This window comes from Phocoena phocoena, chromosome 2 (genome assembly GCF_963924675.1).
Source record: "Phocoena phocoena chromosome 2, mPhoPho1.1, whole genome shotgun sequence".
Classification (NCBI taxonomy): Eukaryota; Metazoa; Chordata; class Mammalia; order Artiodactyla; family Phocoenidae; genus Phocoena; species Phocoena phocoena.
This window is the reverse complement of record NC_089220.1, coordinates 172,489,043-172,513,008: the sequence shown is the minus strand read 5'-3', so window position 1 is coordinate 172,513,008 and position 23,966 is coordinate 172,489,043. Positions and strand designations below refer to the sequence as shown.

General features: G+C 42.3%; 1 protein-coding gene across 1 annotated transcript in view; it reads left to right on the top strand.

Moving 5' to 3' along the window:
• The window catches only part of CUBN (cubilin), a 263,719-nt gene that overhangs the window by 97,495 nt on the left and 142,258 nt on the right, over positions 1-23,966 (top strand). Inside the window, exons 29-31 of the mRNA XM_065870957.1 lie at positions 14,260-14,441; positions 19,107-19,281; positions 20,708-20,877. Of these exons, the coding sequence (XP_065727029.1) occupies positions 14,260-14,441; positions 19,107-19,281; positions 20,708-20,877 (527 nt within the window). The remainder of the gene's footprint in view (positions 1-14,259; positions 14,442-19,106; positions 19,282-20,707; positions 20,878-23,966) is intronic.

Sequence of the window (23,966 nt, the reverse complement as noted above, 5' to 3'; positions counted from 1 at the left end):
CTTTCCAGGGGATTCCACACTTTTCTGTACAAAGTGCAAAAAGAAACCACGCATTTTTTTCCACAGTTTCAAATTTAGCCCCAAATGACTAAACCAACACAGAATAAACACGATGTTCAGTGTAGAACATAATTTTTGTCCCCAGAGATTTCTCTTTTTGAGCATTTACTTAAATAATGCCGTACTTATCTCTGACATTATGTATCCGAGGACTTGTTTTTTTGTATATGCCGCTGGATATTCAGAGAAACTAAAGCCAGCCTTCCGTGGCCTTGACTCACAAAACCAAGAATGAATCTCTGGTATAAGATAGTAATTACATTCTAGAAGATTTAACCTAATTCTGTATTCTCTGTATAAATGATGACATTGATATACCTGATCCCTGATTTTTTTCTCCTTCTAGTTATACTTTCAGACTACTCATAGGCTAAATAATACAGATTTATCAATACTACCTAAATGTAGTTTTACATTTATTTTAAGACGTTAATGGTGATAAAAATAAAACCACGTGACCATGTTAAGAGCGCACGAAAATATGATTTAAATGCTTGGTGCACTGACTTAATTGACACCTCATTTGTTACTACTGGACCAAGTAATTATTTAAAATGTTGATATTATAATTTTTGAAAAGTTGGTGTTATCTTCCTACCATGTGCTGGGCCTTTGGCTAGCATTTTAAAAATACGATCTCTTGTCTTCTCCTAATAATACTCTGAGATCAGCATCATCATCCACATATTATGGATGAGAAAACCGAGGGAGGAGTCAGGGAAGTCAAGTAACTTCCCCAAACTCAAAGAGGGAATGAGGACACACGACCAAGTGTGTGGTGTCGAACGCCCAGGTGTTTACACAGCTGCACTCGGCCTACAAGCAAATGATTTTTCCCCACAATTTTTCATTGCAAAAAAGATGAGATGATATTGCAACGCAGAGAAGGTCAGAGCTTAGAGCAGGTAATTTTGCAGCTAAATTCCCACTGAGGATAATGGCTGTTTTTGAAAGAACGTGTGCTGTCTTTCCCAAGTAAATAATGTTCCAGTTCCGAGGTCTCCCCGCTGAATTCCACAGCTCCTTCTTCCATGGCAATGATGGGGGTGAAGCGCAGCACTTAGCCAACAGCTAGTTCAAAATAGCTGAGTTTGCTTGTCTGTCCTCCAGCACAGTATCTGCTTTATTCCTCATTCGTAAAGTGTTCTTTCTCTGGAGCGGCTACATATGGTTGCTGTAATCATACAGTTTGAGCTGGGATAGACCACAGAGATCATCTAATCTGTTACCATGGCTTAGTTATGCAAAAGAGCTTACAAGAGAGCTGCTCTTAAAGCGAAGGATAGGTACCCCATAATCGATTGGCTGGACGAGGGTGGAGCGCTTGAGGGTTTGGTTAATTCAGGACCCCAGTCAGAGGGGACGTGGGCTGACTGGACGCCCGAGGCATGTGTCCTGTGAGGGACCAGCACCCTTCCTATTGTCATCACAGAACATCGTCTCGTGGCTCAGGCTCGGACAGAGCTTGGAGGGTCAGAGGACACCACGACCATCGGCATGGCGCTGCCTACACTTGTCCATTGGTCCATCAGGGGCAACCTTGCTGTGGAAGAAAGGCTGGGGGTTGGGGGAGGTGAGAGGAGGAATGGGGGTGGGTGAGGGCGGCTGACGCAGAGCCCTGTGGGGAGGCGGTGAGCTTCTCTCCCTGCAAACACACTGTGTACCAAAATAATTAAATGGAAAGAGGGACTTCCCTGGCAGTCCGGTGGTTAGAACTCGGCCCTTTTACTGCCAAGGGCCCGGGTTCAATCCCTGGTCGGGGAACTAAGATCCCACAAGCTGTGCAGCATGCCCCCAAAAATAAATTAAATAAATAGAAACAAAGCCAGATTTGAATGAATACTTAGTATGAGTGTTGAACTTGGAAATCACATAAAGAGAACATGTTTCCTCTGTCTTTGCCTGTTTGGGGGATTTCATGAAGTAGCTCTTGGTAGTCTTATGCATGACTACTTACTTTAGGGGAAATTAGTCCAGCTGCCTTGGTCTCATTTCATTTCCTTGGAAGATGTTTTTATATATTTTGTTCAGAAACCTTCAATAATTACAAAAATGTATAAGAGAGAGAGAATGATTGATTGATTTCTCCTGAATTGTAAGCAAAGAATTTCTGCCGGGAAACCATTTTTCAGCTTGGTTGGAATGAGTAGATTAGATGAAAAAGGATATAGTTAATCAAAATGAAAAGATGCCAAGATCAACTATACTTGTTTGGGTCAAAAGGAAAGATTTTTAAACTTTCATATAAAGGAAATTAAAGTTTATATTATGTAAAGAGTCCTAAAATATGGGTACATTGGGTTCATGTCTTTTTAATGGTATACTAAGGTGAAACACTTCAATATTCAGATTCAGAACATCTCAGAGAGTCTGATGGCTATGAAAATATTAATTTTGAATATTAATGTGACACCTTACATGGTAATTTAAAAGTCATTTTATAACTGTGGTTGGTATTGATTTTTGAGCTCCTTGTATCCTTATATCTATTTTCCAAGTCATTAACTTCATGTTATGACCTTATTCTTTCACTCTTTTTTTTTTGTCCCTACCACTGAAAGTAGATAACTCTACTCCATATCCATTACTGTATGGAATACATTTAGACAAAATGATTATCACAAAGTCTGGGTCTGGGATGAAATTCTTATGGAAGATGAAACTTTCTGAACCCTCACCCTAAACTCTTGAGTTGGCTTCTCCTAATGTGATACTGAGCTTAAGTTTGTCTCTAGTTTTCTCAACAATAGACTTGGTGCTGAGTCTGAACGTTTATGTCCCCTCAAAATTCATGTGTTGAAACCTAACCCCTAAAGTGGTAGTATTAGGAATGGGGCATCTGGGAGGTGATTAGGTCATGAGTGTAAAGCCCTCATGGTTGGGATTAGTGCCCTTATAAAGGAAGCCCCAGAGGGACCCCTCACCCCTTCTGCCACGTGAGGTCTATAACCCAGGATAGGACCCTCAGCCTCACTTCCTAGGCCTACTGTAACAAAATACCACAACTGGGTAGCTTAAAACAACAGAAATTTATTTTTTCACAGTTCTGGAGTCTCAAAGTCGAAAATCAAGGTATCAGCAGAGCCATCCCTTCGAAGGCTCTAGAGAAGAACCCTTCCTTACCACTTCCAGCTTCTGTTGGTTGCTGGCCATCCTTGGCTTTCCTTGGTTTGTCCATGTGTAACTTCAGTCTCTTTCTCAGTCTTCATATGGCCCCTCTTCCTTTTGTGTGTCCGTGCCCAAATCTCTCACTTCTTAGAAGGGCATCAATTATATTGAATTTCAGCCCCCCTCTAATCCAGTATGACCTCGTCTTAACTTCATAACATCTGCAAAGACCCTATTTCCAAATAAGGTCACGTTCACAGGTTCCAGGTGGACATGATTTCTGGGGGACACTATTCAAGCCAATACAGGAGGTTCTGCAGCTTTGACAACTTTCCCCTCTCCTGGAGTTACCTGCTTTGTCTTCTTTCTTTTTCCTCTGGAGAATTTCCCATTCCTTGGCCTTTACATTACCTGGTTTTCGTCTCTGATTTAATCTCGTGATTGCTCCAGCTGGTGCCCTCTCTGTCCTCACAGAATCAGTCTAACCCACAAAATCCCCCAGAATATGAACCTGCAAATCCTTAAGATCAGGTGAATTGGGGCAGCCCACTCATGGCTTTGTCTTCGGAGAGGAGTGTTGACCTGATTTTAGTCTTCTCTCTTAGGATGGATACCTATCACTTGCCTTTCTCCTATACCTCAGGACTGTGCCACGCACTTTTAGACTGTTGGGGGATTAACTGGTAAAACCAAACCAGGAATTGCTGACTTTTTGTGGTTCTTATATGTGCCATGGTCACCGTAAGACAACTTTGTCCGTTTTAAGGAGCTCGTATCTGTCTCCACCTCCATTCCAACCTAACCTGAAAGTTTCTGTTCAAAATTGCTTTAATTACATTATTTGCATGTCTCATAGGTAAATCAGGCAATCCGACCCTTGGGCATATATTCAGAGAAAAACATTATTTGAAAAGATACACGCACCCCTATGTTCATAGCAACACTATTTACAATAGCCAAGGCATGGAAGCAACCTAAATGTCCGCCAACAGATGAATGGATAAAGAAGATATGGTACATATATACAATGGAATATTACTCAGCCATAAAAAAGAATGAAATAATGCCATTTTCAGCAACATGGATGGACCTAGAGATGATCATACTAAGTGAAGTAAGCCAGACAAAGACAAATACCATATATTGCTTATGTGTGGAATCTAAAAAAAATGATACAAATGAACTTATATACAAAACAGAAATAGACCCACAGACATAGAAAGCAAACTTATGGTTACCATAAGGGGAAGGGGAAGGGAGGGGTAAATGAGGAGTTTGGGATTAACATAGACACACCACTATATATAAAATAGATAACCAACAAGGACCTACTGTATAGCACAGGGAACTCGATACTTAGTAATGACCTATAAGGGAAAAGAATCTGAAGAAAAAAATGTATATGTAACTGAGCCACCACACCTGAAACTAGCACAACATGGTAAATCAACTATATTCCATTCAAAAAAAAAAGTGAGGCCCGTGTACCACAGGAAATGGTTGAACCTTGTTTTGGGTCGGACTTTCCCAAATTCTGAGCTCCTAGTTACCGTTTCTCATTATAGCACCCCATGCCTGACTCCTATGAAAGCAGTCCTTACTGGTAACTCCTCCTTGCGACCCTGCCCCCTTCGCCTGCTGCCCTTTTGCATGTCAGAGGGGAATTGGACAGACCAGTGAGTCTCCTCTCAAGGTCCTGCAGAAGAGAAGGTTTTTATTTTTACATTATAGAAAAACTGTTAAAATATACATCATTCATTTTGATGAGGCATCATCATTTATTATTTAAAATTTATTCTTTTACTCTACTTTGGCTTTTCAGCTTCTTTTTCACATTTACCCTGATCTCTCAGACATTTCCCTCCGAAATTAGAGGATAAGGCTGTGAGGATGTCCTGTTTGGGTCCGTTCTCTGTTCCTTTTCCTCCAGCCTCAGGGGGCTTTGGCCCAGAGTCACTTCCAAGTGGGCAGGCCCTCCCAGTGCTGTTGGTTTATGGAACATAGTTTCAGGAAAATGCCAAGTGTAAAGAGATTTGAGCAATTGTAATTGCAGGAAACACAGAATGTGCTTTTAAAACTTTGGACCTCTAATTCCATCTAGCCGTTTCATTGCTAATTTGCTTTTATTAAAACCAAAAAACAAAACAAAAGATCAACAGCCACCCCAGACCTTGAGGATAGAACATACGTAGACTATGCTTTTTGTTGTTGTTCTGGAATTTTATAACTTGTTGCTTGTTTTAGGTCAAACAAACAAAAAAAAAACCCCAAAAAACAGTGTTAGCAAAGTTCTTTTTTGAATTTAATTTATTGCTTTTTTGAAGTTAATTTTACTGATTTGCTTATATATGGAAAAGATTTGTTATCTTCACAAGTAAGCAGGTTTAGTAACAACTTTTTTTTTTTTTTTTTTTTTTTTTTTTTTGCGGCACGTGGGCCTCTCACTGTTGTGGCCTCTCCCGCGGTGGAGCACAGGCTCCGGACACACAGGCCCAGCGGCCATGGCTCACGGGCCCAGCCGCTCCGCGGCATGTGGGATCTTCCAGGACCGGGGCACAAACCCGTGTCCCTTGCATCGGCAGGCGGACTCTCAACCACTGCGCCACCAGGGAAGCCCACAACTTTTTTTTTTTTTTTAACATCTTTATTGGGGTATAATTGCTTTACAATGGTGTGTTAGTTTCTGCTTTATAACAAAGTGAGTCAGTTATACATATACATATGTTCCCATATCTCTTCCCTCTTGCGTCTCCGTCACTCCCACCCTCCCTATCCCACCCCTCCAGGCGGTCACAAAGCACCAAGCAACAACTTTTAACTCTTCCTTGTTATGAGTTCCGTAGATCAATGTGCTTCCTGCTGATAACGTAAGCGCTTCCTTTCAGTTGATGGCTGCGAGTTTGGAGGAAAGGAGAATCACACAAATTATCAGTCACCAGTACTAAAAGTTTTATAAAGATTAATTAAAACTGAAACAAATATGATTCTCCTCAGGACATTATTTTATTCCAGTTCAGCTGATGTCTGACGATGTGAGCATATTAGATTTGTCAGATTTGTCTCAAATTAAATGGAAAAGCATTTTGCTTTATTATTTTCTGGTTGCTATGGTGACTTTTTTCCTCAGTAGATGGACAGAACGGTAATGAAGGTGGTGTTCAACACTGCCGTTCCAGGGCCTTAGGGCTGAAATGCCCAGTGAGGCATAGTGGAGAGAAGGCAGAACTGCCAGTAGGGGCTTGGGGGCAGGAGGGGTTGGCCGGGGGGAGGTTGGCCCCAGAGCCGCCGTTCACTATATGAGTTACAAGTCCAGCAGCCTTCTTGAGCCTTACTCTGCTCATCTCTAAAATGGGCCCAGTATGATCTCTTGCCTGCCTCGTAGAGTTGTTATGAATTTCAAATAAGATTAACGTGCTCGCTAGAAGTACATTGAAAAGCTGTGCACTACCGTACAGATATGAACTATATTTATTGTAGCTTCATGAACAATTGATTTCTTATGTCTTATCGGGTGATCCTTGTTTCTACCACACAAGGTGCAGAAATAGTAAATCAAAGAAAATGAACAGCTTTGCTGTTCAATATAAACAAGATATTGTTGATGAGGCAGAATTAAATTATTTTGCTTTTGGCTCTTTAGCTGGTGTGGTAATTCCTCTTCCAGCTCCAGGTCTTTCTCTCGTGTCATCCCAGATCTGGATAAACGCCTGTTCGGTTGTAATACACAGTATATATGGAGTGATTGTCATATGCAAGACACTTAGCTAAAAACCTTACTTTGGACTTTTCATCTAATCTATATCACAACCCTATGAGGTTGAGTACTAACACTGTTACAGATGAAGACGTTGGGGATTAGAAAGGTTAAATTAGTTCTCCAAAGAGTAGCATAGCCAGGGCTGGAATGTTTTGTCTTATGCCATGGCCTATGCTTTACTTGGTATATTATTATATTTCCAAAAGTTTTGCAACTCTGAAATCATGTCTCCTCCATGAAAATCTTTTCTTACCAGTTGGTGCAAAGAGCCCCTATCTCTCTCTATTTCTTCTGAGTGTGTATCCCTCAGAGCTCTTCATTCATCACTCCATTCTACTCCTTGGTTAGTATTTTCATCATTTAATTATTTTCTCCATGTAGACCTCTGAAGTGCCTTCCCAAATCATTGTCTCTGTTTTAGATGACTGAAGCCCAGTTATAGAAAACTTCTCTGTTTTCCTACATCTGATTATTCATTCAACCAGACAGGTAACGTGATGATGACGAGGATCTTGGGAGTCTACCCATCACCTCCTGTGTCATTTCCCGTTGGCTGTTGGTCGATACAACTTCTTTCATCTCCAGCCTTGTCTGTCCTCCCTTTTCTACTCTTCTTGTGACCCCCTGGTCACTCATCCAAGGTCACAGACATGACTGACAGTGACATGATTTTTTTAAACTTATTGCACAGCCTGCTAAACTGTGTTTTCTCCACAGTTTCATTTGTTTTAATATTTGCAGGTGTGTCTATACCATTATTTCTACTCTAAATAAAATGTCGGCACCTGAGATTTTCTGGAAGCCTTGTTGTTTCCATCTCCAAAGTAGCTGCTTGGATTTAGAAAGAGATTTTCTTCTGTGACTCACCCAGGAGAAAGTGTATTTTAACAAGAGACCATCAAGTCCTGAATCTCACACCAAGGGAGACAGTGCAGCAAACAAACAGTTTTTCTCTTTCCTGGCCCCAAGTAAGCTTAAATTTACTAGGAAAGTAAAATTAGGATGTTTGTTTATGTGGAAAGGGTTTTAGTATTAGACATCAGCAACACTGCGGACCGCTCCATAGGTAAAGCAGCTTTTACCAAATAAGTAGATTTTTGAATTCCACAAAATAAATTTATTTATGTATTATAAATTTATTTATTTATTTATAAATTATTTATTTTTGGCTGCCCTGGGTCTTCATTGCTGCGTGAGGTCTTTCTCTAGTTGCAGCGAGTGGGGGCTACTCTTTGTTGTGGTGCACGGGCTTCTCATTGCGGTGGCTTCTCGTCACTGAGCACCGGCTCTAGGTGCACGGGCTTCAGTAGTTGTGGCTCATGGGCTCAGTAGTTGTGGCTCGCGGGCGCTAGAGCGCAGGCTCAATAGCTGTGGCTCACGGGCTTAGTTGCTCCGCGGCATGTGGGATCTTCCCATACCAGGGCTCAAACCCGTGTCCCCTGCATTGGCGCGTGGATTCTTAACCACTGCGCCACCAGGGAAGTCCCTGAATTCCACACTCTTTATTAAAAATAAAGCAAAACCAAAACTTGTTTCTACCACACAAGGTGCAGAAATAGTAAATAAAAGAAAATGAACAGCTTTGCTGTTCAATATAAACAAGATATTGTTGATGAGGCAGAATTAAATTATTTTGCTTTTGATTCACTCCAGCGTTTGGAACATGTTTTCTCTCCTTTAGAATTAAACACAACAGGAGTTTTTGGACTGTCTTGCTATTTCCTTTAACTGGCAGTGGGACAGTATGTGTTGATATAGGTTCCAAGTCACATTTCCTGTGTTGTAACCAGTCTCTTTTTCACAGCTAATTAAGTGGAAAACGATGTATAAATACAATTCAAAAGATTCACATTGTATACTCTTTAAAAAACTCTACTATTTACTGTGAATTATAGTTTTTGTTTTTCATTTATAATTTTAAAAACTCAACTGTTGGTGTGAATTTATTATTTTTCATTTCTATGTATAATTATCCAATTCCAAATTCATATTCTAATGTTTCAGTGTTAACCTAAAGATAGCTTGAATTTATGAAGCAAATTATCAAATAAATCATTACATATTTCTTTTTTTGGTTAATAGAAATGTTCTCAATTTTGTTATGAATATGTTTTCCTTTGTCCCTTAAGGAGAGCATAGAAAAAATAGACATTCATTTTTTCAGTTTTTGGGTTTTTTAAAACATCTTTATTGGAGTATAATTGCTTTACAGTGGTGTGCTAGTTTCTGCTTTATAACAAAGTGAATCCGCTACACGTATACATATATCCCCATATCTCCTCCCTCTTGCGTCTCCCTCCCATCCTCCCTATCCCACCCCTCTAGGTGGTCACAAAGCACCGAGCTGATCTCCCTGTGCTACGCGGCTGCTTCCCACTAGCTCTCTATTCTACATTTAGTAGTGTATATATGTCCATGCCACTCTCTCACTTCGTTCCAGCTTACACTTGCCCCCATTTTTTCAGTTTTTTAAAGATATATTTTGACATAAATTTTTTTTTTTGCTTGATACCAAGTACACATTTATTAAAGAATTTCCAAATCTAGGAAAAAGAAATGATACCCAGGAGAGTGAAGCATAACTGGCTAAATGCTGATAAAAGTCTCTCATCTGTGGAATGAAATTAGTATCGAAAGAGAATTATGCCAACACTGTACCATTGAAACTAGCAAATTCTAAAATATCTTTTGGCTACTCGACATAATGATTTATTTATTTTTGTTTATAACTTACCACCAATTAGCACGTGAAAGATAAAATAGAATTCACTATTGTTTTTCAAATCAAAACTTATTGAAACTACTCTTTGCAAACTGAAGGAAAAGCAAAAAGAATTTAATGATTTGCAGGAGGGCATGTGGTAATAGCACTTTTTTTATGTCTACAGATGGATTTTTTTTTCCCCAGGGACATTAAATATACCTGGCTTCTCTAGCACTGCTTGTACTATGGCATATGCTCAGTAAATATTGATTGAATGGATGGATGGATGAATGGGAATTGGAAAGTTATTTTATGTCGTTCAAAATTTAGAAATACAAAGAGGGAGTTAAATTTCTACCCTAATTATCAGAATTAACTTTATATTTCACTACTTTATAGTTTTTACCATAAAATACCACTGAATTAATTTGTTCTATTTTGCGTTTGATGTGAACTGTTAAATCAAAGTTGTTACCTTTTGGTAAATTAAGCTTCAGAGGTAGTGAGATTATGAAGGAGAAAAAGAAAGCTGCAAAGAGTCTTCAAGCTCCAGCAGTTTCTTTGTCTCCTCCTCACAAGCACACAGTATTTTTTCCCCAGTATGGTATCACTTTTAATAATATTGGAATTTCTCTTTAGGAGACACACACATAAGTGCTATTCATGAGAAAAGAGCACGGCATACCTAAAAATAAAATTGTGCTTTGTTTTTTTATAAACCTTGTTTATGTTTATTTTAAACCTTAGGGGAAAGTACTCTATGGGTATCCAGAGCTGTAAGTGGGTAAATAAAAAAGTACTGTAATTTTTTCAAAGCGTCATTGACTGCCAAGAATCTGATATTATCATTCCAGCTTACAGCAACTCAGTTAAGGGTATTAGTATCCTGCTATTTGCAAAGGAATTTACAAGGAAACCTAAAACAATTGGAAAAGACAATGGAAAAATATTATACAGACTTTTAGATGAATCGACTATGATTTTAAAAAAAGAATTAGATTATCTGATGAGCTGAATCTAAATAAAAATGCAGGTGAGGTGTCCAAGCTTCCATTTCCTTGTTCTCTTTTATATTATGTGACCACAAAGTTATTTTCTGCCAAAGGTTTTTTTTTTTTTCCACTGGCTTGCTTATTTGATACAACTGATACTAAGAACCATAGGAGCTGAAAATGTAGGTTGACAAAAATGGGGGTAACAGACTGGCTTTGCTTACGTATAATGCATTTTAGTAAGAGATGCTTTCCATGGGCCACTGTGTTGCACAACTCCAGGGAGCATCGTCTGATGGAATGCACTGTGACTGGTGCCCCCTGGGGTCGTGCAGTGGTGCTGAGCACATACACCATCTGTGCTGATTCTGGCTTCAGGAATGTTTTCCACGGATGGTTGTAGTAGGAAAAATATTTTTGAATCTTCACGCACTTATGTTTTTTTAACATTCACCACAGGCTACAATGTCAACACGTCTAATTTTAAATAGCTTTTTCGCAGGACTTTAACCAGAAATAAGAGTAGAAACTTGATAGGAAAGATGCTGTCCTCTGCAACAAATTTAAAGTCTGAAAACACAGAGGTTTTTCAAATGGAAGCAGGAAACCGGCCATTCAAGAAGATGGTAGCGTGCCGAGCTGGAATCCGACTTCTTTACACAGTCAGGATTCTTCTTGGAATTCTCAGTTCTTTTCAGTTAAGTGGAGATTCTGTATGAAAACTCTTTCTTTTGAACTTTTATAACACTTTTTTCTAATTCCCTGTACAGACAAATACATTTGCAAAGGTGGATAGTAGACATGACCTCAGCTTTAGTGTCTTAATGTGAAAATGCACATACATTCACAATGGAGTGAGGAGGCATTGTCATTTTTAAACATGAAAAGCCTTGACTTGACGCTCAGTAAGGGAAGGTGCTTGGAAGAATTTACCAACTGATAAGAATATTCTGGAAAATAGAAAAGGGAGATATGTTAACAGAGCAAACAATTTTTTTTTTTTTTTTGCGGTACGCGGGCCTCTCACTGTTGCGGCCTCTCCCGTTGCAGAGTACAGGCGCCGGACGCGCAGGCTCAGTGGCCATGGCTCACGGGCCCAGCCGCTCTGCGGCATGTGGGATCCTCCCGGACCGGGGCACGAACCAGTTTCCCCTGCATCGGCAGGTGGACTCTCAACCACTGCGCCACCAGGGAAGCCCCCAAACAATTTTTTTTAATCACCAAAAATTTCTTTTGGAAAACAAAAGAAAAAAATTTAGAATTTTTAGAAAAAACAATTATCGTTTTTTCTAATTTTATCTTTATTTTTTTCTAATTTTGTCTTTAAAATTTGAGCCTTCCTCAAGTTTTACTTCTTCCATACATTTTTCTCTCCCTTTCCATTCTGAAATTTCTGAATTCTTACCAACTATGTGAGTCTGTGGAGTGTAGTAGTTAAGAACCCCACATTGCCGGATTGCACGGATTGGTTGATAGCGGGAGATTCTGCGCATGGGTGGCTCCACCCCTCACGACTTAGGTACCTTAGACAAACCACTCGACCTATGTTTGCATTGATTTGCTCATTTGAGAAATGCAGATAATAATGATCCGTGTGGTTGTTGTGAGCGTTAAAATAGGAACTATCTGTAAAGTGCATCTATGCACTCAGTAGGCAGTGGCAGTGTTTTACTGTGTACCACGTGTTGTAGCATTTGATTATTTGTTATAATGACTTGCCTTAATTACTTTCTAAGGCATGATGTATACATTCATAAAACACATGCTAGAGTCTTTTTCCATGCTTGGGTTTAATACGTCAGTTTTTTGTTTGTTTGGTTTTTAGATGTACATTTCCCAGGGCCAGGACGTATATCATTTTTGTTGTTGTTTTTATTTATCATTCACTTTATTTTTTTTAAATTTTGTTTTATTTTTTTGTGTGTGTGGTACGCGGGCCTCTCACTGTTGCGGCCTCTCCTGCTGCGGAGCACAGGCTCCGGACGCGCAGGCTCAGCGGCCATGGCTTACGGGCCCAGCCACTCCACGGCATGTGGGATCTTCCCGGACCGGGGCACGAACCCGTGTCCCCTGCATCGGCAGGTGGACCCTCAACCACTGTGCCACCAGGGAAGCCCTCACTTTATTTTTTAGAGGAGTTTTAGGTTCACAGCAAAACTGAGTGGGAGGTGGAGTTCCCATGTAGCCCGGTCCCCACCCACACACAGAGTCCACCATTATCAGCCTCCTCCACCAGAATGGGACATTTGTTACAGTTGATGACTCTATATTGACAAAGTCCACAGCTTACATTAGGGTTCACTCCTGAAGTTGTATATTCTATGGGTTTTGACAAATTTATGACATGTGTCCACCCTAACGGTATCATACAGAGTAGCTTTATCACCCTAAAAATCTTCAAAAAAAGCACTCTACCCATTCATCTCTCCTTCCCCTCCAGCCCCCGGCAACCACTGGTCATTTTACTGTCTCCATAGTTTTGCCTTTTCCAGAATGTCATACAGTCAGAATGATACAGTATGTAGCCTTTCCAGACTGGTTTCTTTCACTTTTTTTGTTTTTTTTTTTTTAGATTTAATTTTGTTTATTTTTGGCTGTGCTGGGTCTTCGTTGCTGCACGAGGGCTTTCTCTAGTTGCGGTGAGCGGGGGCTACTCTTCGTTGTGGTGCACGGGCTTCTCATTGCGGTGGCTTCTCCTGTTGTGGAGCACGGGCTCTAGGCACACGGGCTTCAGTAGTTGTGGCTCGCGGGCTCAGTAGTTGTAGCTCGCAGGCTCTAGAGCGCAGGCTCAGTAGTTGTAGCTCCCAGGCTCAGTAGTTGTGGCACACGGGCTTAGTTGCTCCGCACCATGTGGGATCTTCGTGGACCAGGGATGGAACCCGCGTCCCCTGCATCGGCAGGCGGACTCTCAACCACTGCGCCACCAGGGAAGCCCTCCTCCATGTCTTTTTGTGGCTTGATAGTCCATTTGTTGTTAGTGTTGAATAATATCCCATGTCTGGATGGACCACAGTTTATTTATCTAATTCAGCTACTGAAGGACATCTTGGTTGCTTCCAAGTTCTAGCAGTTAAGAATAGGCTGCTATAAACATCTCTGTGAAGGTTTTTTGTAGACATATCATATATATATATATTTTTTTTAATTTCCTACAGTCTCTCATACAAAGGTAAGGATTTTTAGCACTTAGAATTCCACATCTGAGGTCTGAAAGGACTTAGAAATAACGCATTAGATACAAGGAAACTGAAGACCAAGCGACCTGGTGTCGACTGCGTGTGCAGTCTGTTGTACTTCCTACCAGGAAATTCTTACCTATATGTAACGAAGAAGATCTAGAAATTAGGTTGACGTCTTGAAAATATTACCAGAGGTTTGATGTGGTGAGCATAAGAGCTGAGAATTATCGCCCCAAATGATATAATCAGTTTTTTTTAAAGAGTGAATTTAATAAGCTGTAGCCATGGTTTTTCCTCATTGTTTTATAACTGCTCATTTTGACTTTATTATGACTTTATAATTTCTCTCCTAAGCTAGGCATTGTGCATTTTGAGTTATGTTTTGCGTAGCTGGATTCTTGACTTTTTCCCAGTGGCCGATGCCCTCTTGGGACTGACTGAGCCTTGCTCTTTTCACAGGTTGTGGCGGAGAGTTGTCTGGGGACACGGGCTCCTTCAGTAGCCCCGGCTACCCTAACAGGTACCCCGCCAACAAGGAGTGTATCTGGTACATTCACACAGCCCCTGGGAGCAGCGTTCAGCTCACCATCCATGACTTTGATGTGGAGTATCACGCAAGCTGCACCTTCGATGTCCTGGAGGTAGGAAATTAGATAGTTTTCCGCACGTTATGGGATTTGGGGGGTAGAACTGGAAATCACTCTGCCGAAAACCCTAAATTCTTTCCAGGGGCCAGCAGTGTTCTATTCTTAGACGTTTCGATGAGTATCAGCCCTTGGTGAATGATGCTTGCAGACAAATGGAGTTAATATCTCAGTTTGGCTTTCCCTAAAAGCAGTGCCCGAATGGCTGGGTGTAATTAGAAGGTGGTACCAGGCGGCAGAAGGGAGGGAACCATGGGGGGAGGCTGAGGAGAGAGAACCAAGGAAGGGAGCCCCTGTGGGCGACGTGGGCTTAATCCTGCTGCAACCCCCGAGGTCCTATGAGGTCTGCTGCTCAGAACCATCCCTCTAAGGACACAAGGCATTGGTCCCCCAGCTCCCGTCCCCACTGATGGAACCTGGGATCATCAGTGCCCCACACTTCCAGCCTGAGAAAGCTCCCTTGGGAAAGGCAGTGGGTGGCAGAGTGTAAAGAAGTCGTGGGTGCTCGGGGTAGGACAGGGCAGGGAGCTGAGGAAGTGGCCGCAACTTTTCCAACACGGCTGCCATGGCTTTATCTCGGGTAATTAAGATGGCCCTTGAGATTCGGTTATCATCGGCTGGTTGTTGCAGGAATCTAGTCATTAGATGATTTCCAAGTACACATGAAACTCCTATCGCCTCAGCGGTAGGGACTGCCTCATGGCAAGGTTCTGTATCTAGTAGAAGTTAAAGTCCACGAAGGCTGGGTATTTGTCTGTTTTTGTTCTGTTTTGTTTTGCTTCACTGCTATACCCCCAGAGCCGTAGAGCACTTGGCAAATAGTAAACACTTGATATATATTTGTGGGATAAATGAAAGTGTCACATCTCCAATTGTCGTGCAGTGATAATGTACATTTATGGTGATTTGCAAAGGGATTTCAACATCCATTTTCCCATTTGAATGTTAACGAATCCTGTGAGGTAAGAGGGGGATTTTACCGCTCCCCATTTCACTGTTGTCAGAACGGAGGCTCAAAAAGATTGCCGGGTTTTTCCCCAACCATAAGGATGGTGAGTGGAAAAGCTGAGAACGGAATCCCTCCCCGCCGCACACGCCACGTCAGCCAGTGTAGAAGGACAGATGTGGGCAGTGTGCAAGATACTGAAAGGAGCGGCTTGTCGACAGGCCTGTATAGGAAACTTTAAAACTTAAAAGCCTTATTTAATTACAAACCAAGTTGTCTCCTTGAAAAGAAATGGGGTTCTCAAATCACGTCCTCACTGAGGAGACGCAGCGTCACTAGGAGTCACATTTAGCAGCTCGAGTCTGCAAAGAAGGACGATGCTGCAGTAAGTGGGACTGGAGACAGAGCCGGTGAGTCCTTGGGTTCCACCCAAGCCCTGTCTTCACGTAAGTCCGGCTGCCCAGGCGTGACTCCAGCTCAGAAGAGGGCCAGTTTCTTCCGAGGAGAGAATAAGGTAGCTCCCGAAATTCACGAAACTCACACGCAGCTCAGACTGTGAAGCAGTGATGACGCTCACGCGGGGAGTGTCGAGACGCTCCCTCCCGCGGGCGAGATTCCTCAGGCGCATGACAGCCCTTAACCCGCACAAAGGGCTGGCGGCAGTGTCCCACGGTAACGTGGCACGTTCGTCACCCTTCATTTTCATATTGCAAAGCTCGTGTGATCGTTGCCTACTTGGCAACATGTAAATAGGGTTCACTGTGCTTTGGTTTTGTCCCACCCATTACGTGAGAGAGCAAAGAGCAGGCCTGTTCCCTGTGAGCGGCCTTGGGGACAGAGGGGCAGCACAAGGCCTCTGGGCAGCAGCGTTCAGACAGGGTCCTGCACAGAAAGGACCGTGAGAAGAGGCTGCGGTCTGCTTGGGGCTTACCTGTGTCAGGACAAGGTGGGCTCCCGTGTCCCATCCAACCAGGGTTTGAGGGAATATATTGAAACCCTTAAATATTGGGGCAAGTTTTTCTCTTAAGGCTGAAGTGAGTTAACCCCCTGGCTTTTCCCCTCCAGACCTTGTTGGACGTCTCTGCAAATATTCAAGAAGGTGCTGTCATCAATTTGGGTTAATGACAATAGAGTGATTTTTTTCCATCCCTATCACATGGACGCCGATAACATGTTAGCAACAGGTTTCACAATATTTTACCCCAGGTGGGTGTGTGGCCTGGAAACATCGCTGACTTTCTCCACCCATCTGTCCCCGTCCTGTTTGTTCATCAGCCCGTCCTGCTCTGAGCCCCGTAGGGCCTCACTGTCTCCAGGTATCCGGTTTACCTGAGTTTCACCTGATCTAACCAAGAGTCCATCTATTTTTCTCTCAAAAAGCAGGTGTCCGGAGAGTGGCCAGCTGTATCAGGCAACAGCCATTTGGTTACTCATAACCCTGGAATGCTGACTTGATTGTAACAGTAAATGGAGCTAACAGAGCAGAAAGAACTGTTCAAAACAGATTAAAACCATAGGCTTTGAAATGTTCTATATCCTGAGCATTGGCTAAAAACACATTTTTAAATCTCTGATCATCAGACCAATTCTTTTCCCCACAAAGTTGAGTCATATGCTGTAATCCAACGAAGCACACCCTGAAATTCTTTCCATCTTTTTCCTCTTTTGAAGAGTCATGTGCTAACTATTGGTTTTAATTTGTGGAAGTGGAAAGTACCATTCTGTTGTTTGAGTGAGAGAAACGCTGGCTGATTTCACTTCAGTCCTTGAGAAAGGAGCCTGAACAGCACAGAGCAGAAAAGGGAAGCCAGTCCTCGGCGCAGGAGACCCAGACGGTTGCCTGGTGCGGGCAGTCAGCCTCCCCTGGTCTCTCCCCCGCTGTCTTTGTGAACCCGGCTCAGTACGAGGGAAAAAGCAAAGAACGTCAAAAGCGGCAGTGTTTACGCTTCTGGAGGCTCTAGGCCCGGCCGACTCACACCCGCTTTGTTTGCGATCTCAAGGGGACCCTGAGCAGGGAGACCAGAATATTTTGCTGACCTGCAAGTTTTCTTTGTTAGAACTAAACGCTTGCGCTCAGCGTTCTGTCCAAATATGTGCTGCTCGCGGGGTGGGCGATTGGGGGCCCGGGCTGTGGGTTTCAGGCTCTGAGCTCCACCCCAGGCCAGGGGGCAGGGGAATCTCAAGGGTGCTAAACCAGAAGCAGTCTGGTTTGTGCCATTTGCATACGTGTACATGGGAAGGGCCACACAGGGCTCCTCCTCCAGTCCTGCCTCTGATGGGACTTGGGGGCCACACAAACAGAGCTCTTCTAGGTGAAAATCAGCTCGAAGTGGTTGGCTCGCTTCATTCCTTTGCAATTACAGCCCTTGCGCTCGGCCCTCCCGGAACAGTGGTTTCATTCATTTCGGCCTTTCCCGCATGGCTGGGGGAATTAATCAGACAAAGAAATCATTATGGATTCAAATCACACACTCCTCACCGAAAGTAGGCTGCTTGTTCTTGCTCTCCCTCCCCGGAGGACACTTGAGTGAGGTCCACATCAGTCATCAGTCGGCAGCCGCCCTGGGGTGGGGGAGGGGGCAGGGGCGCAGGGCCTCAGGCTGGGGAGATGCTCTGGTGGGAGAGCGGCGCAGGTCAGGGTGGGGAGGGCACCACACGCACCCACTGGGCCACCTTTCCTGGGTCTGGTTCCAGCCGGGAGGGGGGAAGGGCGCAGATGCCTGAGAACTGTCACCAAATTGGTGACTAACGCCAAGTGTGGCAAGATTGACGGTCGGGGGTCTCCACCTTCTGTGGGATTCTTATCTTCCCCCCACACCCCCGCACACGGGTTATCCAAGGGGCCCTTGAGAAACCTGTGTGTGAGGCATCCTGGAGGCCCCCGTGGGCTGGGCCAGACCTCCTGCAAGATGCTGGACGTGAGATCCAGGGGACAGTTGCCACGAGGAATGTGTCGCCGGGATATTGCATCCAGCCAGATAGTTGCAAATTGCAGCAGCCTAGGATATCTCGGGACAAGTGAGATGGACCTAGCGGGGCAGAGTCCAGGGCGATTCCCGAGCAGAAGGTGAACGCTCTCCGTCTTGCTCCTGTGAGCGTCTGTGCCAGGAGAAGGTACAGAGGGGCCTGTAGGACTCCCTCCCTGAGGGTCCCGCAGAACACACTGATAGAGGTTACATTTTCACTCCCTCTGAAGGGGCAAAAGTATATTAAATGCCTAATCTTGTAAAGCATTCGGGTTGCAAAGTGGAAAATCCTAAAAAGGTAGCAGTGATCAATAGCCTTCAGTGAACAAACAAAATAGCTTTATGCTAAGGCTGTTCCTATGCGCCCAGAAGAGTTAGAAAATCAGACCTGATACTGGATTATCTGCCACATACCTCTGCCAAAGAAAGCGGGGGATCCTATGTGGACTTGGAAGAGGGGAAGGGGAGATAGGGGAGAGTCTGGGATAATCTACTCAGTTCAGCTCTGCAGCTCCGGCTGAGGGGACAAGCAGGCATTTCATGGGCAGTTGAACTTGTGTGTTACGAGGGCAGAGGGAGTGCCTTGGAAAATCCAGCTCAAGTTTACAGTGTGCCCCCACATGGGGAGGCTGAGATTTCAATCTCTGCTGATAATAGGATCCAAACGCTGGTGCTAAAGGGGAATCAGCGGAAGGCTTGTAATTGCTTAAGTATCTCTCTCAAGTTCTTTTTTTCTCCGTCCCATCATAGATCTATGGAGGCCCTGATTTCCACTCTCCCAGGATAGCCCAGCTGTGTGTGCAAAGATCGTCTGAGAATCCCATGCAGGTCTCCAGCACTGGAAGCGAGCTGGCAATCCGATTCAAGACTGACTGGTCCATAAATGGGAGAGGCTTCAACATCTCATGGAGAGCAGTCCCTGGAGGTGGGTGAACCAAGGAGCTGTCTCAAAATCCTTAAGCTGAGCCCTCGTTAAATTTCATGAAGTGTTTAGAGAGCGATGTGACGGCTACATCCTCCGTCACAGCTCTGTGACTTCTCTAATGGCACACACGCTTCCCTGAGAAAGAGTTTAACTTGCAAAGAGTCACCTCGTATGTGAAAACCAGCCCACGCAAGTGTGCACATCCATGCTGAAAGCAGAAGCAGGGTGGTTGGTCAGACTCGCTTTCTCTCCAAGGGACTCCTGCCTGTTCACCAGCCTCAATTTGGGCATCAACAAAGTGCTAAATTACTTTATGCCACACATGTGGATGCCTGGCAAATACCAAAAGTGCAAATGTTAAATTTGTGAATTTCAAGGAATTATTACCTTTTGTTATATAGTGACTTTCTGCCCAAGATCTTAGGCTGTCTAAATAAATTACCTGTTGCAGAGTTTTAAAAATAAAGCATCAATGCACAAAATCTTTCAGCAGATGTTAATCTATACAGCTACTAATGATAGCAATGTTTATTGAACGCTTACTGTGTGTCAGGCATTTTTCTAACTATTCTATAAAGACTCTCATTTAATCCTCACAACCGCCCTCTGAGGGAAGGTTGTTTCTTGTCCTTATCTTACTGCTGAAGAAATGGAAGCCTAGAGTAGTCAGTGACCTGTCCAAAGTCACACAGCTAAAAAATGCCAAAGCGAAGACATGACTCCAGGCTGCCTTATGGCCCCACTTCTGTAGGCCAAGGGTGATATAGTAAGTATACTAGAGCTTTCCTAAAGTTAAGGGTGCGTGAATTTAATGAAAATTATATTTACATGGTGCTGAGATTACCTAAAAATGATTCTCAATTATCAGAAAATAATACTGAATTTTCCCATTATTCGTTTATATTATCATAAACCCAAGAAATGATGGGTCATAGAGTTAGACATTGATAGATATTTGATTACATCACAGGAGTTTAGAAAACTGAATGACTGTACAAGGTCCAGAATATTAAATTTTAAAAGACAGATGTTAAATAATTTATAAAAGCGTGCACTACTGAATTATCAGAATTCTTAGAAGGAGATGTGTTATTCTTACAGTATGTTGTATTTTGAGAGAAGAATGAAGAGGCATTTCATGGCTTTGTGAAAATATGATTTTACTTGCATTATTTTTCAGTATTTTTCAGATAACCTTTGGCATCAGTATTTGAAGTATTTGAAGCCTTTTCCTAGGCGTACTTCTTCATTTTGTTGAGATGCATGAATTATTGGCGAACATTCGGTCCTTCAGGATGTTTAGCACAGACTACATAAAAATGGTGGTCAAACAAAGTAGCATATCGTTCTGTGCTCCCGGGTGACGGTGTAAAGTTTTGTGCATCAGGGATTCCTCTCATTATTGAATTGGGTCTCCCGTCTACAGGTTGTGGTGGCATTTTCCAAGCTCCCAGTGGAGAGATTCATTCTCCAAATTACCCCAGTCCTTATAGGAGCAACACTGAGTGTACATGGGTCATTCAGGTGGAAAAACATCACCGTGTTCTCTTGAACTTCACTGACTTTGACCTTGAACCTCAGGACTCTTGTATTATGGTAAGTGACACAAATCTCAAGCATCGTCTCCAGTCAAACCTGGGTCAAAACACTGCCATAAGAGCATGTTTAGTGAATGTATTAGTCATGAATGTTTTCTGTGTCAAATCATGGGAAACTCAACTATTAGCAACTTAAAATATAAGGACATTTATTTTTTACGTAAATATAAACCAGGAGGTTTGTTTAGCAACTCAGTCTCTGCTCTACCATTCTTAGTGAATTGGCTTTTCATTTTGTGGTTGTTACCTAATGGTCCAAAAATGGCTGCAGCAGTTCGGAACATCCTAAGTTCAGATCTGAAGAAGACGGGAAGGAATAGTGTTAGTTGTTTCTATTTTGCATTTTTTTTTTAATCAAGAATGCAAAATTTTTATAGAAGCCCCCTTACAGATCATTGGCCAGAAGTGGTTGCAGAAGAGATTAGGAAAGTTTAGTGGATTATGATAATGGATTTATCATAACCACTTTAAATCAATTATTATTAACTCTCTGGGGGTTCTCACAGGGTTCTACTTTTCTTGAGATCAGGATATCTTGATCTGCTACTTGAACAAATCAGTGTCTGATAGAACAGACTAGATGGGGAGACAAGGGGTGGAGGAAAAGGGATATGGCTGTTAGTTGGTTCAATGACAAAAAGTTTCCATCGCTACCAACAGCTTTAATACATTTTCACCTGAAACTAATGCTATATGTTTAACCTAAGAGTGAATGAGGTTGTATTTCGAAATTTTCTTTTTGTCTTTAATTATTTTGGTTACCTGATTTTTTTTTTAACACAAGGTTTTCCATCTTTCATTTGTATCTAGAGATATTTCATTCAAATATAAACCAGATCCTCTTGGCTAATGGATCTTCCTGTTTTAGTTTCCTGACCGTTTCTTATACAAATTCCAACTGGTTAGCTTTCAAACTTAACTCAGGAAAATTCAAAAGTTGTTTCATAATTTTCAGAGTAGTCCAGGCTCACAGTATGATTTCAAGTATTATTTTACAAGATTAAATCATTAATCTACTTAAAAGTTCAGTTGATTTATGGTTATGTATTAACCTTTTAACATGAATCTTCTGAGTCTAAATTGGCAGAGCATTATGTCCTACACCAAACTTAAGGTGTGGGACATCCACTTTCCATGACGGTCACTCTCCTGACAAAGACAATTTCAAAACTTTGGATGATATTTTACAACACTGTCCTAAATGCCACAGGGAACTCACAAGGTGGTGTGAAATTTCTGAGTTAATATCCAAGTGAGATGTGAGCTTGGTAGTTGGGTTTGCTTTTGCCCGTGGGGCATTTGCCGATCCAGAAGGAGTTAGTGGCACTTCTCAGAGCCTTTCAGGGCAAAGAGGAGCAACGTTTGAGTCCAGGACCTGAGTAGGGTGTGGGTCCTGGTAAACTCTCCTGAATCCTAGGTAAAATGAAAGTAGCAGCTTTCAGGAAGACCGCATCCAAGCGTCGATTCATCTGAGTGGCCTCCCTAAATCTCCAGCCATGGAATAATGAGAGGAACCGTGCCTTGCTAATGCATCTAGGCCTTGGACATCTGGCCAAAGCAATTAAAACTCTTCTTCAAAGGGAGATGAAATCATCCCAGACCTCACTTCTACCAATAATTTTCATATGCAACAGCAAGCACACTATCAAAGATATTTATATATAGGAGGAGACAGTGCAACATAAATGAGTTATAGCATGAATAACAGACAATGGAAATAAACACTGATAGGCACAGGTTAGTAAACAACTATGGTTACTAAGCTTATGGAGATAAAAATCAAAATTAAAACTTTCAGCAAGGACTGCAAATCATAAAAAGTGACATTGCAAATATATATTTTTTAAAAGCTGAAAAATTTAAAGTGGATAAACACAGAAGCTGAAATTAATATCTCAGTGGAAGGGTTTGGGGTGTTTTGCTTGTTTGTTTTTTGTATATTAGGCAAATTAGACAGAGATGAGAGAACAAGTGAATTGGAAGATATCAGAAGAATCTATCTAGAAAAAACAAAACAAAACAAAGCAAAAGGATGAAAAATACAGAAGGGAGATTAAGACAAATATAGGATACATATAAAAAAAGTAACATACATTTACATACACATATAAATGGAGCAGGAACAATATTTGAAGAGCTGATGACTAAGACTTTTCCCAAACTGATGAGAGACATCAATTTACAAACACAAGAATCCCAAGGGACCCTGTATACAGCCAAGCAAGATAAATAGACATACTTATCTGAAAAAACTTAAAGATTTTAATCTTTATCTAAAAGATAAAGAAAAAAATATTACAGTCATCCAGGAGAGTAGGTGAGCGGGTGAACAAATTATCTTTTAGGAAGTGGCAGACTGAATGCTGACTTTTCAACAGTGAAAACTGGAAGGAGAAAAGACAAGAGTTGGTATCTTAAATTTTAAGGAAGAAAATAACTATCAGTCAGGAACTCTGTACTCTCCTAAAATAACCTTTAATCATGAAGGTGAAATAAAGCATTGAAGCAGTAGGGGTGCCTTCAAGAGAAGGTCGAATGGGCCAGAGACAGCTTGTCTGCCTTACAGTTTTGCCTCTGGTGGGCAATTCTCCATCACTTTCTCCCAGTCTGTATGGTTCCAGGTATAGTTTCTTCTCTTTGGTAAAGTCCGTAATCCATAAGATTCAACATGCCAAGGTGTGTGAACCAAACAAAGCCTAGGTCAAAGCCACACCCGGCATGGCTGCATTACATCCCTCCTGTGGGCATGAGTAGAATTTCCCACCTGCATGAGATATAAATACACAGACTGGGTTTTCTAGTAATCAGTGCCATATCTCAGCACACAGCTGGGCTTGACTTCACAAACTGTAGCCAGAGGAAACAGACAGGAGGAAGTAAAACCTCAACTATAATCTGGTCATTGGGCATGGAGATAAGAAAATAAACCCACATACAGGTGCTGGGAGGAGTCCAGTCTGGCAGACACGGTAAAATACAAAATGTAATAGTCCAAACAAGTTGCCAGGATCAGGGGATCCCGTATGAAGTAGTTGGGGTAACCCCGCCTGCGGGGAGATGCGAGTATCAGAAGCAGATGTTGCTAAG